Source organism: Oncorhynchus mykiss, chromosome 8, assembly GCF_013265735.2.
Source record: "Oncorhynchus mykiss isolate Arlee chromosome 8, USDA_OmykA_1.1, whole genome shotgun sequence".
NCBI lineage: Eukaryota > Metazoa > Chordata > Actinopteri > Salmoniformes > Salmonidae > Oncorhynchus > Oncorhynchus mykiss.
The window spans coordinates 83102754-83120914 of record NC_048572.1 but is presented as its reverse complement, the minus strand read 5'-3'; the positions used below and the strand labels follow the sequence as shown (position 1 = coordinate 83120914).

The 18161-nt window shown below is 40.0% G+C and overlaps 1 protein-coding gene across 1 annotated transcript in view; it reads left to right on the top strand.

The window, feature by feature from the left end:
• LOC110530783 (unconventional myosin-IXb) overlaps positions 1 to 18161 on the top strand; it is an 86206-nt gene that overhangs the window by 32566 nt on the left and 35479 nt on the right. Inside the window, exon 6 of the mRNA XM_036986889.1 lies at positions 8324 to 8424. Within this exon, the coding sequence (XP_036842784.1) occupies positions 8324 to 8424 (101 nt within the window). The remainder of the gene's footprint in view (positions 1 to 8323; positions 8425 to 18161) is intronic.

Sequence of the window (18161 nt, the reverse complement as noted above, 5' to 3'; positions counted from 1 at the left end):
CACACACACACACACACTGAGCCCGAAGACTATGCATACCTACAACAGGTAAACACACACACACACACTGAGCCCGAAGACTACGCATACCTACAACAGGTAAACAGACACACACACACACACACACACACACACACACACACTGAGCACGAAGACTACGCATACCTACAACAGGCACACACACACACACACACACACACTGAGGACGAAGACTACGCATACCTACAACAGGTAAACAGACACACACACACACACACACACACACACACACACTGAGCCCGAAGACTACGCATGCCTACAACAGGGACACACACACACCGGGGATTTGCCAGCTTTTGGCCGATTTTTAAAAGACAAAAACAAATGAAAAGCCGATAAATGAAACTGTTACTGTTGCCACAATGACCAGGTGAAAAACATCCCAATGTAAAATAATACTTTTTATTTATCGATGGAAATACATTCGACCGTCATGCTTATCGATCAATAGGTTAATTTGGATAATATAGTGTAAATAAATTGTGTTTCTTTTCGTTAGTCATCATGTATCTTTATATTTGTCCAACACAACTATCACACACACAGCATACAGAGATGTATTTTGAGAGGGATTTCTCCTAATGCTCCTCTTGCAGCTGGAGTTAAACATGCTTTTAGAAGCCCACTCATTGCACAACAATTCTAAAATGCGATTGCATGTTAAAAACAATTGTGGTGCATGATTAAAAAAAGAGCTACTATTTTTATTTCTCAACTGGTAATTGAAGCGCACCATTCACAATTCAAGTGCAGATAACAGGAAGTATGTATTTTTAAAACATACTTATTTGTTTTGAAACCTGACTGTTTTATTTCATATTGTGAGGCATGTCTTGCTTCAAAGTAGCCTATAGGCAAAATCCCACCATGGAAACGTGGAGGTAGTTATTTTAATAAAGACGTCATTATGTGGCGCGAGAGTTTCAAGCTTGAGGAAAACTTACAATTGATTTAATTTCTACCAGTCTGCGTGCCAGTTATGATTTTCATGTGCACGTTTTCGCGGAAACATTTTCATTTAAATAAATGTTAAAAAATGTTTGTTTCTCAAAATCGTTGGCATGTGGTTTAATCGTAAAAATCTGAATTAAAATGATAAAAAGCTAATGCGAGATCCCCAGCCTCCGCCATATGAACACATTCATACGCCGGGATCCATTGGCTAAAGAACTCACTGGTGTAAAAAATACTTGAAAGTACTACTTAAGTAGTTTTTTTTGGTGCTATCTGTACTATACTTAACTTCTTGCTCCTACTTGAGACGCAGATGTCTCAAGTAGGCACCTGGAAATGCAAATGCGCTACGCTAAATGCTAAATGTACTTGTTAAAACTCAAACGTTCATCAAAATACACATGCAGGGTATTGAATTAAAGCTACACTCGTTGTGAATCTAGCCAACAAGTCAGATTTTTAAAATGCTTTTCGGCGAAAGCATGAGAAGCTATTATCTGATAGCATGCAACACCCCAAAATGCCTGAATGCGACGTAAACAAAGATTTAGCGTAGCCGGCGCTACACAAAACGCAGAAATAAAATATAAAACATTCATTACCTTTGACGAGCTTCTTTCTTGGCACTCCTATATGCCCCATAAACATCACTATTGGGTCTTTTTTTCGATTAAATCGATCCATATATACCCAAAATAGCTATCTATGGAAGCTGTGTAATTCAGAAAAAAACATTGTTTTAAAACGCAGCGTCATTTTTTAAAATTAAAAAAGTCGACGATAAACTTTCACAAAACACTTCGAAATACTTTTGTAATCCAACTTTAGGTATTAGTAAACGTTTATAATCTATCAAAATGATTACAGGGCGATGTGTATTCAATAGCTCCTCGTCTTCAAATCAATGGCTGAAAATGTGCACTTCAAAACATCCTGGCGGAGACCGGAAGAAATGGAATCCAGTTAGTTGGATTTACCAACAAAAAACTCCCCGGAAAATGACGACAATGGCGACATCGTGTGGAATCTGTGGGAATTGCATGCAGGTCCATAATTAATTTTGTGCCCTTTTAACAACCCATGAAAGTGACGCATGGATATTATTTTTAGCTTTCAGTGAGCAGTTTTTCTTGCGCTTTTCGATGAAACACACGATCTGTTATAGTCACAGCCGTGATTTAACCAGTTTTAGAAACTTCAGAGTGTTTTCTATCCACACATACTAATCATATGCATATACTATATTCCTGGCATGAGTAGCAGGACGCTGAAAAGTTGCGCGATTTTTAACAGAATGTTCGAAAAGGGAGGGGGTAGGATGAAGAGGTTTACTTTAACTTTTACTTCACTACATTCCTAAAGGAAATAATGTACTTTTTATTCCAAACATTTTCCCTGACACCCACAAGTATGTGTTACATTTTGAATGCTTAGCAGGACAGGAAAATTGTCTTATTTATCAAGAGCACATCCCTGGTCATCCCTACTGCCTCTGATCTGGAGGACTCATTAAACAGAGAACATCCCTGGTCATCCCTACTGCCTCTGATCTGGTGGACTCACTAAACAGAGAACATCCCTACTGCCTCTGATCTGATGGACTCATTAAACAGAGAACATCCCTGGTCATCCCTACTGCCTCTGATCTGGAGGACTCACTAAACAGAGAACATCCCTGGTCATCCCTACTGCCTCTGATCTGGTGGACTCACTAAACAGAGAACATCCCTGGTCATCCCTACTGCCTCTGATCTGGTTGACTCACTAAACAGAGAACATCCCTGGTCATCCCTACTGCCTCTGATCTGGTGGACTCACTAAACAGAGAACATCCCTGGTCATCCCTACTGCCTCTGATCTGATGGACTCATTAAACAGAGAACATCCCTGGTCATCCCTACTGCCTCTGATCTGGTGGACTCACTAAACAGAGAACATCCCTGGTCATCCCTACTGCCTCTGATCTGGAGGACTCACTAAACAGAGAACATCCCTGGTCATCCCTACTGCCTCTGATCTGGAGGACTCACTAAACAGAGAACATCCCTGGTCATCCCTACTGCCTCTGATCTGGTGGACTCACTAAACAGAGAACATCCCTGGTCATCCCTGCTGCCTCTGATCTGGTGGACTCACTAAACAGAGAACATCCCTGGTCATCCCTACTGCCTCTGATCTGGTGGACTCACTAAACAGAGAACATCCCTGGTCATCCCTACTGCCTCTGATCTGGTGGACTCATTAAACAGAGAACATCCCTGGTCATCCCTACTGCCTCTGATCTGATGGACTCATTAAACAGAGAACATCCCTGGTCATCCCTACTGCCTCTGATCTGATGGACTCATTAAACAGAGAACATCCCTGGTCATCCCTACTGCCTCTGATCTGGTGGACTCACTAAACAGAGAACATCCCTGGTCATCCCTACTGCCCCTGATCTGGTGGACTCACTAAACAGAGAACATCCCTGGTCATCCCTACTGCCTCTGATCTGGTGGACTCACTAAACACTTAGTTTGTAAATGATGTCTGAGTGTTGGAGTGCGCCACCTGGCTGTCCATTTGTTTTTAAAAATAAGAAAATGGTACCGCCTAGTTTGCTTAATATAAGGAGAATTAGAAATTATTTATACTTTAACTTTTGTAGTATTTTACTGGGTGATGTTCACTTTCACTTTTGGTATTCTACTTTTCTTTTAGTTAAAATGTGGTACTTTTTCCACCACTGAAAGAAGTGAGCGAATGGAACTGCTATCCAATAGGCCAATGAAGCAGTAGGCCTATAACTTCCATTGCTCTTTCACATTGAGAATAGGTGATTATCGAGGGGAGATTGTTGGAAATATTTTTCAAATAGCTTACTGTGAGGAACTATAGTTGTTTTTAAAAATGTTACCTCCTTTTAAGCCCCAATTTCGATCGTGTCTCATCGCTGCAACTCCCCAACGGGCTCGGGAGGTGAAGGTCGAGTCATGCGTCCTCCGAAATGCGTCCCGCCAAACCGCGCTTCTTAACATCCGCCGGCTTAACCCGGAAGCCCGCCGCACCAATGTGTCGGAGGAAACGCCGCTCAACTGAGGACCGAAGTCAACCCGGTCCGCCACACGGAGTTGCTAGAGCGCTATGAGCCAAGGAAAGTCTAGGCTAAGCTTTCTGGTGAACTAATTTTAATATTTGTTTTTATTTATGTATAGGCAGGAGAAATTATATAATTTTGGCAAATAAAATTCTCCCATTTACTTCCCTATTTGTCACGCCCTGACCTTAGAGATCCTTCATTCTCTATTTTGGTTAGGTCGGGGTGTGACTAGAGTGGGCATTCTAGTTTCTTTATTTCTAAGTTGGCCTGGTATGGTTCCCAATCAGAGGCAGCTGTCTATCGTTGTCTCTGATTGGGGATCATATTTAGGCAGCCTTTTCCCATCTGTTTGTTGTGGGATCTTGTCTATGTATAGTTGCCTTGAGTACTGCATTAGCTTTAGGTTTCGTTTGGCACTTTATTGTTTTCTGTGTGTTTCACTTCTAAAAAAAGATAATGGAACCAAACCACGCTGCATTTTGGTCCAATTCTTACATCAACGTTCGTGACACTATTGGACTCACCGCTATGACATTTCTCTCCTGTTATATCGGTTTTTATATCAACTTTATTTCGTTGTCCAGAAGCCAAAGGCACAATCCTACTCATATTAGCAACCCAAAGTAGTTGATGCGTCTTTAGATCCTCCTAACAGAGATTTTCATCTCTGTCACATCTGGAACCGCTGTCAGGCGCGCTGTTTAGAATGGTGTTTTTCCATCAAATTGCATTTTGACAAATGTTTGAAAATTACATTTTATTGGCTGCTTCATTACATGAGTTACATGTTCTGTTAAGATGCATTACCATAATCTAAATGTGATTTCTGTCATTCTGAACAGTGTTGGTGGAGGTTCTAATGCAGTGGTTACCGAACTCGGGGTTGTAACCGCTTGTGGGGTCGGCTGATATGACAATCATTGTAATGTGGTTAACCTTAAAAATCTAAATGAAAATGATTGAACTTTACCGTTGTACTTGAATCGCAATGATTCAAGTGCAACATTCAAGTGCGGCCTGTCGAGTGGTGACTGAATGCTGCAGACAATGCATTCACGGGTCACTACGGAAGAGTTTTGGTTCCTGACTCAAGTCTCCTTCAGAGCAGTAAAACTCATGGTCACCTTCGCCAGCTCATGTCTGTGTGAAGCTGGATTCAGAAGTGCTCTCGTCTGCATTAAAACCAAATATCCATCCAGGTTGGAAGTGACGATAGATATATATTTTTTTAAATTTAACTAGGCAGAGATGAGGTGCGCACTGTTGACCACGCCCCCTGATTTTGAGAAGTTCCGACGCGACATGCATCAAACACACCCATCTCATTAGTGGGGGTGAGAAAAACGTGCTTTCAAGACAACTGAGAGCTCGGGAAATAAACAAGGTGAAATCATGATGTCAAAGTTCCTAACTTGGAATTCCATTCAAAATGAATGCCCAATTTCAACTTCCTGCTACTCATGGCAAGAATATAAGATATGCATATTATTCATAGATTTGGATAGAAAACATAAGTTTCTAAAACTGTTTGAATCATGTCTGTGAGTATAACTTATGTAGCAGGCAAAACCCTGAGGACTAACTGTTCAGAATTATTATTATTTTTGCCTCTCTCTGTTCCCTGAATTGTTATTGCCAAGGGATATTTCTTAGGAACCTGTTTTGCTTCCACTGGATGTCACCAGTCTTTGGAATTTGGTTGAGGTTATTCCTTTGTGCAATGAAGAAGTAGGCCAACTGGGTACACTTTTGTGAGTTGCGCAAGACGTGAAAAGTGGCGCTGGTTTGTTTTCATTCCTGTATTGAACACAGATTGCCCCGTCTACAATTTGATCGATTATTAACGTTTAAAAATACCTAAAGTTGTATTACAAAAGTAGTTTGAAATATTTTGGCAAAGTTTATAGGCAACTTTTGAAATATTTTGTAGTGATGTTGCGCTTTTTGTAAGCTGTTTTTTTCTGGATCAAACGAGCTTTATAAATGGACATTTTGGATATATATGGACGGAATTAATCGAACAAAAGGACCAATTGTGATGTTTATGGGACATATTGGAGTGCCAACAAAAGAAGCTCGTCAAAGGTAATGCATGTTTTATATTTTATTTCAGCGATTTGTGTAGCGCCTGCAGGGTTGAAATATGCTAACTGCACCCCTGCTGGTGCAGATGGTGCAGGCTATCAGATAATAGCTTCTTATGCTTTCGCATATAGTGATAGTTTACTATCAAATCTAATTTTATTGGTCGCATACACATATTTAGCAGATGTTATTGCGGGTGTAACACACGCTTGTGTTCCTAGCTTCAACAGTGCAGTAATATCTAACAATTCACAACAATACACACAAATCTCAAAGTAAAAGAATGGAATTAAGAAATATAGAAATATTAGGATGAGCAATGTCGAAGTCCGGAGGATAAATATATATATAATGTTTTGTTAAAATGTTTTGCAATTGACTGCCATAGCCCCAAATAAAACAAGGAAACATTGGCTGTAAATACATACTTTTTTTTCACATGGTTGGGGTCATGAGAATTTTCAGATATCAAAATGGGGTTGTGGACTAAAACAGTTTGGGAACCCCTGTCCTAATGGGTTATGTACACCAATGTAAACCCAGACACACACTGAGCCTGAAAACAACACACCTCCAAGAGGTACACTGTCAGTCACAGACACACTCTCACTCACACACTCTCTCTCCTCTCTCTCTCTTTCTCTCACTCACACTCTCTCCTCTCTCTCTCTTTCTCTCACTCACACTCTCTCCTCTCTCTCTTTCTCTCACTCACACACTCTCTCTCCTCTCTCTCTCTCTTTCTCTCACTCACACACTCTCTGTCCTCTCTCTCTCTTTCTCTCACTCACACACTCTCTCTCCTCTCTCTCTTTCTCTCACTCACACACTCTCTCTCCTCTCTCTCTCTTTCTCTCACTCACACACTCTCTCTCCTCTCTCTCTCTTTCTCTCACTCACACACTCTCTCTCCTCTCTCTTTCTCTCACTCACATACTCTCTCTCCTCTCTCTCTCTTTCTCTCACTCACACTCTCTCCTCTCTCTCTCTCTTTCTCTCACTCACACACTCTCTCCTCTCTCTCTCTTTCTCTCACTCACACACTCTCTCTCCTCTCTCCTCTCTCTCTCTTTCTCTCACTCACACTCTCTCCTCTCTCTCTCTCTCTCTCTTTCTCTCACTCACACACTCTCTCTCCTCTCTCTCTCTTTCTCTCACTCACACACTCTCTCCTCTCTCTCTCTTTCTCTCACTCACACACTCTCCTCTCTCTCTCTTTCTCTCACTCACACACTCTCTCCTCTCTCTCTCTTTCTCTCACTCACACACTCTCTCCTCTCTCTCTCTCTCTCTTTCTCTCACGCACACACTCTCTCTCCTCTCTCTCTCTTTCTCTCACTCACACACTCTCTCTCCTCTCTCTCTCTTTCTCTCACTCACACACTCTCTCTCCTCTCTCTCTCTTTCTCTCACTCACACACTCTCTGTCCTCTCTCTCTCTTTCTCTCACTCACACACTCTCTCTCCTCTCTCTCTCTTTCTCTCACTCACACACTCTCTCTCCTCTCTCTCTCTTTCTCTCACTCACACACTCTCTCTCCTCTCTCTCTCTTTCTCTCACTCACACTCTCTCCTCTCTCTCTCTCTTTCTCTCACTCACACTCTCTCTCCTCTCTCCTCTCTCTCTCTTTCTCTCACTCACACTCTCTCCTCTCTCTCTCTCTCTTTCTCTCACTCACACACTCTCTCTCCTCTCTCTCTCTTTCTCTCACTCACACACTCTCTCCTCTCTCTCTCTTTCTCTCACTCTCCTCTCTCTCTCTCTTTCTCTCACTCACACACTCTCTCCTCTCTCTCTCTCTCTTTCTCTCACTCACACACTCTCTCCTCTCTCTCTTTCCCTCACTCACACACTCTCTCTCCTCTCTCTCTCTTTCTCTCACTCACACACTCTCTCTCCTCTCTCTCTCTTTCTCTCACTCACACACTCTCTCTCCTCTCTCTCTCTTTCTCTCACTCACACACTCTCTCTCCTCTCTCTCTCTTTCTCTCACTCACACACTCTCTCTCCTCTCTCTCTCTTTCTCTCACTCACACTCTCTCCTCTCTCTCTCTCTCTCTCTTTCTCTCACTCACACACTCTCTCCTCTCTCATGCTCTCCTCTCTCTCTATTTCTCTCTCACACACTCACTTTCTCTCTCTTGCTCTGTATCACTTTGCAGGAGGACTTTAATTTAGAAGATGCTGAGGACCTCAGGCGTGAGTTCAAGAGGCTTCATCAGGCCATGGAGATGGTGGGATTCCTGGTCCCCACCAAGAAACAGTACGTATGGCTACTGTAGGGTTACAGATCGAGGGAGAATGAGAGATAGAGATGGAGAGGTGGACAGAGAGAGAGCGACAGAAGAGAACGAAATATCCCTAAAAAAGCTATTTATCATAGCTCAGAAACCTTACCTCAATGTCTTCAGCCTTGATCTGATCGTTTTCCTGAAGAGTTGGTGTCATACCTCGTGGCTCATGGAACTAAAACAGTACGCCTGTAACAGCAGACAACTATCCAGTAATTCCTCCTCTCTCTCCCATTAGCCGCAGCAGGTTAGAGCTGGTCAGACGTAGCAGGGGGAAATGCAGAGAGCATTACAGTAGCGGGAATCTGATGTTGACCTCGGGGCCTGGCATGTGTAGGAGAGAGAACCAGTATAACCCAGTTACTCACCTGTTAGAGGTATAACTCAGTTACTCACCTGTTAGAGGTATATCTCTAGTATAACTCAGTTACTCACCTGTTAGAGGTATAACCCAGTTACTCACCTGTTAGAGGTATATCTCTAGTATAACTCAGTTACTCACCTGTTAGAGGTATATCTCTAGTATAACTCAGTTACTCACCTGTTAGAGGTATAACCCAGTTACTCAGCTGTTAGAGGTATATCTCTAGTATAACCCAGTTACTCACCTGTTAGAGGTATATCTCTAGTATAACCCAGTTACTCACCTGTTAGAGGTATAACTCAGTTACTCACCTGTTAGAGGTATATCTCTAGTATAACTCAGTTACTCACCTGTTAGAGGTATAACCCGGTTACTCACCTGTTAGAGGTATATCTCTAGTATAACTCAGTTACTCACCTGTTAGAGGTATAACCCTTTTACTCACCTGTTAGAGGTATAACTCAGTTACTCACCTGTTAGAGGTATATCTCTAGTATAACTCAGTTACTCACCTGTTAGAGGTATATCTCTAGTATAACTCAGTTACTCACCTGTTAGAGGTATAACTCAGTTACTCACCTGTTAGAGGTAGATCTCTAGTATAACTCAGTTACTCACCTGTTAGAGGTATAACTCAGTTACTCACCTGTTAGAGGTATATCTCTAGTATAACTCAGTTACTCACCTGTTAGAGGTATATCTCTAGTATAACTCAGTTACTCACCTGTTAGAGGTGTATCTCTAGTATAACTCAGTTACTCACCTGTTAGAGGTATATCTCTAATATAACTCAGTTACTCACCTGTTAGAGGTATATCTCTAGTATAACTCAGTTACTCACCTGTTAGAGGTGTATCTCTAGTATAACTCAGTTACTCACCTGTTAGAGGTATATCTCTAGTATAACTCAGTTACTCACCTGTTAGAGGTGTATCTCTAGTATAACCCAGTTACTCACCTGTTAGAGGTATATCTCAAATATAACTCAGTTACTCACCTGTTAGAGGTATAACTCAATTACTCACCTGTTAGAGGTATATCTCTAATATAACTCAGTTACTCACCTGTTAGAGGTATATCTCTAGTATAACTCAGTTACTCACCTGTTAGAGGTGTATCTCTAGTATAACTCAGTTACTCACCTGTTAGAGGTATATCTCTAGTATAACTCAGTTACTCACCTGTTAGAGGTATAACCCGGTTACTCACCTGTTAGAGGTATATCTCTAGTATAACTCAGTTACTCACCTGTTAGAGGTGTATCTCTAGTATAACTCAGTTACTCACCTGTTAGAGGTATATCTCTAGTATAACTCAGTTACTCACCTGTTAGAGGTATATCTCTAGTATAACTCAGTTACTCACCTGTTAGAGGTGTATCTCTAGTATAACTCAGTTACTCACCTGTTAGAGGTATATCTCTAATATAACTCAGTTACTCACCTGTTAGAGGTATAACTCAGTTACTCACCTGTTAGAGGTATATCTCTAATATAACTCAGTTACTCACCTGTTAGAGGTATATCTCTAGTATAACTCAGTTACTCACCTGTTAGAGGTATAACTCAGTTACTCACCTGTTAGAGGTATATCTCTAGTATAACTCAGTTACTCACCTGTTAGAGGTATAACCCAGTTACTCACCTGTTAGAGGTATATCTCTAATATAACTGAGTTACTCACCTGTTAGAGTTGTATCTCTAGTATAACCCAGTTACTCACCTGTTAGAGGTATATCTCTAGTATAACTCAGTTACTCACCTGTTAGAGGTATATCTCTAGTATATCTCAGTTACTCACCTGTTAGAGGTATATCTCTAGTATAACTCAGTTACTCACCTGTTAGAGGTATATCTCTAGTATATCTCAGTTACTCACCTGTTAGAGGTATATCTCTAGTATAACTCAGTTACTCACCTGTTAGAGGTATATCTCTAGTATATCTCAGTTACTCACCTGTTAGAGGTATATCTCTAGTATAACTCAGTTACTCACCTGTTAGAGGTGTATCTCTAGTATAACTCAGTTACTCACCTGTTAGAGGTATAACCCAGTTACTCACCTGTTAGAGGTATATCTCTAGTATAACTAAGTTACTCACCTGTTAGAGGTATATCTCTAGTATATCTCAGTTACTCACCTGTTAGAGGTATATCTCTAGTATAACTCAGTTACTCACCTGTTAGAGGTATATCTCTAGTATATCTCAGTTACTCACCTGTTAGAGGTATATCTCTAGTATAACCCAGTTACTCACCTGTTAGAGGTATATCTCTAGTATATCTCAGTTACTCACCTGTTAGAGGTATATCTCTAGTATAACCCAGTTACTCACCTGTTAGAGGTATATCTCTAGTATATCTCAGTTACTCACCTGTTAGAGGTATATCTCTAGTATATCTCAGTTACTGACCTGTTAGAGGTATATCTCTAGTATAACTCAGTTACTCACCTGTTAGAGGTATATCTCTAGTATATCTCAGTTACTCACCTGTTAGAGGTATATCTCTAGTATAACTCAGTTACTCACCTGTTAGAGGTATATCTCTAGTATAACTCAGTTACTCACCTGTTAGAGGTATAACTCAGTTACTCACCTGTTAGAGGTATATCTCTAGTATAACTCAGTTACTCACCTGTTAGAGGTATATCTCTAGTATAACTCAGTTACTCACCTGTTAGAGGTATATCTCTAGTATAACCCAGTTACTCACCTGTTAGAGGTATATCTCTAGTATAACCCAGTTACTCACCTGTTAGAGGTATATCTCTAGTATAACTCAGTTACTCACCTGTTAGAGGTATATCTCTAGTATAACTCAGTTACTCACCTGTTAGAGGTATATCTCTAGTATAACTCAGTTACTCACCTGTTAGAGGTATATCTCTAGTATAACCCAGTTACTCACCTGTTAGAGGTATATCTCTAGTATAACTCAGTTACTCACCTGTTAGAGGTATATCTCTAGTATATCTCAGTTACTCACCTGTTAGAGGTATATCTCTAGTATAACTCAGTTACTCACCTGTTAGAGGTATATCTCTAGTATAACTCAGTTACTCACCTGTTAGAGGTATAACTCAGTTACTCACTTGTTAGAGGTATATCTCTAGTATAACTCAGTTACTCACCTGTTAGAGGTATAACTCAGTTACTCACCTGTTAGAGGTATATCTCTAATACAACTCAGTTACTCACCTGTTAGAGGTATAACTCAGTTACTCACCTGTTAGAGGTATATCTCTAATATAACTCAGTTACTCACCTGTTAGAGGTATATCTCTAGTATAACTCAGTTACTCACCTGTTAGAGGTATAACCCGGTTACTCACCTGTTAGAGGTATAGTATAACTCAGTTACTCACCTGGTAGAGGTATAACCCGGTTACTCACCTGTTAGAGGTATATCTCTAGTATAACTCAGTTACTCACCTGTTAGAGGTATAACCCAGTTACTCACCTGTTAGAGGTATATCTCTAATATAACTGAGTTACTCACCTGTTAGAGTTGTATCTCTAGTATAACCCAGTTACTCACCTGTTAGAGGTATATCTCTAGTATAACTCAGTTACTCACCTGTTAGAGGTATATCTCTAGTATATCTCAGTTACTCACCTGTTAGAGGTATATCTCTAGTATAACTCAGTTACTCACCTGTTAGAGGTATATCTCTAGTATATCTCAGTTACTCACCTGTTAGAGGTATATCTCTAGTATAACTCAGTTACTCACCTGTTAGAGTTGTATCTCTAGTATAACCCAGTTACTCACCTGTTAGAGGTATATCTCTAGTATAACCCAGTTACTCACCTGTTAGAGGTATATCTCTAGTATATCTCAGTTACTCACCTGTTAGAGGTATATCTCTAGTATAACTCAGTTACTCACCTGTTAGAGGTTTATCTCTAGTATATCTCAGTTACTCACCTGTTAGAGGTATATCTCTAGTATAACTCAGTTACTCACCTGTTAGAGGTGTATCTCTAGTATAACTCAGTTACTCACCTGTTAGAGGTATAACCCAGTTACTCACCTGTTAGAGGTATATCTCTAGTATAACTCAGTTACTCACCTGTTAGAGGTATAACTCAGTTACTCACCTGTTAGAGGTATATCTCTAGTATAACTCAGTTACTCACCTGTTAGAGGTATAACTCAGTTACTCACCTGTTAGAGGTATATCTCTAGTATAACTCAGTTACTCACCTGTTAGAGGTATATCTCTAGTATAACTCAGTTACTCACCTGTTAGAGGTATATCTCTAGTATAACCCAGTTACTCACCTGTTAGAGGTATATCTCTAGTATAACCCAGTTACTCACCTGTTAGAGGTATATCTCTAGTATAACTCAGTTACTCACCTGTTAGAGGTATATCTCTAGTATAACTCAGTTACTCACCTGTTAGAGGTATATCTCTAGTATAACTCAGTTACTCACCTGTTAGAGGTATATCTCTAGTATAACCCAGTTACTCACCTGTTAGAGGTATATCTCTAGTATAACTCAGTTACTCACCTGTTAGAGGTATATCTCTAGTATATCTCAGTTACTCACCTGTTAGAGGTATATCTCTAGTATAACTCAGTTACTCACCTGTTAGAGGTATATCTCTAGTATAACTCAGTTACTCACCTGTTAGAGGTATAACTCAGTTACTCACCTGTTAGAGGTATAACTCAGTTACTCACCTGGTAGAGGTATAACCCAGTTACTCACCTGTTAGAGGTATATCTCTAGTATAACTCAGTTACTCACCTGTTAGAGGTATATCTCTAGTATAACTCAGTTACTCACCTGTTAGAGGTATATCTCTAGTATAACTCAGTTACTCACCTGTTAGAGGTATATCTCTAGTATAACCCAGTTACTCACCTGTTAGAGGTATATCTCTAGTATAACTCAGTTACTCACCTGTTAGAGGTATATCTCTAGTATATCTCAGTTACTCACCTGTTAGAGGTATAACTCAGTTACTCACCTGTTAGAGGTATAACTCAGTTACTCACCTGGTAGAGGTATAACCCAGTTACTCACCTGTTAGAGGTATATCTCTAGTATAACTCAGTTACTCACCTGTTAGAGGTATATCTCTAGTATAACTCAGTTACTCACCTGTTAGAGGTATATCTCTAGTATAACTCAGTTACTCACCTGTTAGAGGTATATCTCTAGTATAACTCAGTTACTCACCTGTTAGAGGTATAACCCGGTTACTCACCTGTTAGAGGTATATCTCTAGTATAACTCAGTTACTCACCTGTTAGAGGTATATCTCTAGTATAACTCAGTTACTCACCTGTTAGAGGTATATCTCTAGTATAACTCAGTTACTCACCTGTTAGAGGTATATCTCTAGTATAACTCAGTTACTCACCTGTTAGAGGTGTATCTTTATGTAATTATATTCTAGCTTCTGACTACCATTAATGTGATGACTATTATTTTATCAAATCAATTAACTATTGTTTTTAATTATTACGAGATTAAATTAATCATGGAACAATTAACTCATTAGCAATCTTGGGGCACCACGGAAAAAGTTTGTTTTAATAAGTTACCGTTTTCCGAATGAACTCTGAATATATCGTTATCCTATTAGTTATCCATCCATTATTTTTACCTCGTATCAGTCTCATTCTGAACGTTGTTGACTTCAAATCTGCACCCTAGTCTAAATGATGATTCAGCAATACACATTGGATTCATTATTTATTACCTAATTAACTAAATAATCACACAGAAATACATAAACACACACTCAGGATAGATTATATGTTGATTACTAACATAATGTGATAAAAAGTCCCTAGTGGACCAACCCGATATGATGGCTTGGTACACAATGAAAAGGGAGAGGGAAAGACAGAGTCAACTTATTGTACATACATGTGGAAGCTATGCTCATGGGAATATGAATACTTTGCATATGAATGACCGCTCATTGAAAAATAATTGCCATGTGTATATATATATTTACGCGTGTATGTCTTTGTCATCTCTCTGTTGAAATCACCCGGTCCGTCTGTGGAGAGTAGTTCGACAAAGTCTCTGATTGTGTAAGTCTCTGGTTGTCCACCAGAGGTCACAATGTCCTCAGTTGTAGAAGTAGGCTTTCTTTGTTCAGGCAAGTGTTCGTTAGAATGGATATATCAGATGTTCCAAAGGTTGTTTGAAAAGATCTTCCTGGTGTCTTTGGTCAAAGTTCTAGACTACTTTACATGCAGAGCTGCAGGCGGTGCATGTCTTAGTCTAGTCTTCTTCACTCGTCGAGTTTCAGAGGGGTCTTGTAGTTTTAGACCATGTATTCAGCTCACTCTGCACGTATACTGGTCTAGCAGTTTTAAACCATTTTACACACCAGTAGCAACCCAGCAATGTACTGGTCTATATTTAAATTGCAACCATTTCAAAGTGTAGCCACCACTGCACGATTTCTGGTTTCTATGGTTGATTATTCAGGGTCTAGCTAGAACCACTCCACCACCCGGCATCAAGCCGGCATGTTTTGTTCTAATGAAAACTTCATTAGCAGTCCTTTTATGCCCTTTCTTTGGAGGACGGTTCCATCACGTTGTCACAATGTTTGTGCTCACGTGGGCGTGGTCACTGACTTGAAAAACAATTATCTAATTTAGAAGGCTAAAATAACATTTCATCTTCTCACAAATAGTTTCATATTTAATCATATCAGTTCCACAACATTTAGATGTAAATCTGATAACTGGGGCGTATACATTTGTGGAGTTACTGTTATTTAGTTATACCGTCCTTAACCTCTGGGATATTTTCACTGGCCAAAATCCAGTGAAAATACAGAGCGCCAAATTCAAACAAATTACTATTAAACTTTCATGAAATCACACTTGCAAGATACCAAATTAAAGCTACACTTGTTGTGAATCCAGCCAACATGTCAGATTTCAAAAAGGCTTTTCGGCGAAAGCAAACAATGCTATTATCTGAGGATAGCACCCCAGTAAACAAAGAGAGAAAATAATATTTCAACCCTGCAGGCCCGACACAAAACGCAAAAATAAAGATCTATTTCATGCCTTACCTTTGACGAGCTTCTTCTGTTGGCACTCCAATATGTCCCTTAAACATAATTTGGCGCGTTTGATCCAGAAAAAACACTGGTTCCAAGTCACGTAACATGACTACAAAATGTCTCATAAGTTACCTGTACGCTTTGTTCAAACATGTCAAACTACTTTCCTAATACAACTTCAGTTTTTTTTAACATAAATAATCAATCAAATTGAAGACGAGATGATCTGTGTTCAATACCGGAGGGAAACAAAGTGGTGCGAGCTTTTCAGGTCACGCGCCTCTAACAAAGAGTACACTAGACTCGAGCCTCTTTCTGACCAGTGTTACTTCTTCATTTCTCAAAGGAAAAACCTCAACCAATTTCTAAAGACTGTTGACATCCAGTGGAAGCGTTAGGAACTGCAGCAAAGTCAATTCAAAATCTGGATTCCCAATGAAAACCCATTGAAAAGTGAGTGACCTCGGGGTTGTGCCTGCCAAATAAGTTAGGTTATACTCACAGACATGATTCAAACAGTTTTCGAAACTTCAGAGTGTTTTCTATCCAAATCTACTAATAATATGCATATCTTAGCTTCTGGGTCTGAGTAGCGGGCCGTTTACTTTGGACACACTTTTCATCCGGATGTGAAAATACTGCACCCTGTCCCAAAGAAGTTAACAATATCACAAAACAACAACTGATTTTACATGATTATTGTTTGAAGCCCCACCAACCATTTCTCACATAATTTACGTGCAAAATATTGTTTCAATGTCCAACCTTTTGATGTTAAAGTTTTGGGGCAGAGTCTCTCTCTCTCTCTCTACACACAAAGGATTTTTGACTTCTCCATACTGCAGTGCAGACAGAGAGTTTACGACCGGTCATTAAAGTCACTCCCCTCAACCTTCCTCTCTGGTGGGAGAGAGGGGGGGGGTTCTCTTTGATCCTCACCCAAGTGGGAAATTCATGACACTCGTAAACCATTATGTTTTGCGTGAATGAATGTCCTGTATGTATGGTACCCTAGAAATGAGGATGATTTAGTAACCTATACCACTACCCAGTAGGGATTCAAATTATCCCGAAAATCTACCAAGTTTCAATACACGAAATAATTGATAATTATACCGAGAGTTCTTGGAAATTCCCCCCAAAATCGTAAGTGCCCTTTTTAAAGTGTTTAAAACAAAGAAATGGTCACTATGCCAGGGTTCTCTCCAAATAAGAAGGGTGCTGCGCCTCCTTGTCGGCTTGGCTGCCCCACCATCTTAAGAGTTCAGACAAAATTAAACTGACATTTAGTAATGATAGAGTAACTATCTCTGATCGGCAATGACATTGTTGTGAATTTTGGAAAAGGACGTTCCAATTTTTTTTTTGCGTTATTATGTTCCTCAGCCTGCTGCTGAAATGCGCAGAATTAATTATTTAGACACAGAGGACGCACAGAACGCACCCAGTATAGCATTGTTGAGTCATACAAACTTTATAACAGCAGTCAAACAATAGTTAAATGACCAAAGTAGCTTAGCTTGCCAGATAACCTCCTTCAACAAATGACAGAATATCTCCTATTTTGCAACATCTAGTTGAGGATTATACAGACAGCAGATCGGCTCATGAATAACGGGGAGATGAAGAGAGGAAATAGTTTCAATATCAAAGTATCTTACCAGGGGCCAACTCTGTTTAAAGAAAGATCCATATCTAACCTTCTCTACTGAAGTACGAGACAGTGCAGAGAAGTGGGGGAAATGGTATTGCGATATTTTGACATGCATTTAGCGATTTACATAATAAAGTTAGGCATTTTCCTGCGAGACAGGAGTCAGGACTTTGGCTTTCAATGGGATTGGGACTGGATAGGAAAATAGCCTCCTATGACAGGAGAAGATATAATTTTCCCTCGTGCCTCTCTGAATTGTTAACAGACTTCATGTCTGTGACAGATCTCCGTGTAGTGAATTATGCATATAGGCCTGTCCAATGTGTGACTGTCTGAAGAGTCATAATGACAGCTCAGAGAAACACATTATTTTATAGGAGATACTGTAAGGGTTTCCTGTAGGGTTTATTTACTGTATTTGCATCGCGTGTGCAGTCCGGTGGTGTCAATTATGCTTCTGCTTTGAATTTATGGCCACTGTGTGTGAAGTAAATACGCTAGGCTAAAGGTTTCCATGACAACCTGCTTGCATAATGTGCTTTGTTTATTTGTAGCAAATTTTGGGGGTGTGTGGAATTGCATTACTGTGACATTGGGGGGCTAATTAGGTCATTTCCCAGGTCTTGTCATTTTACATT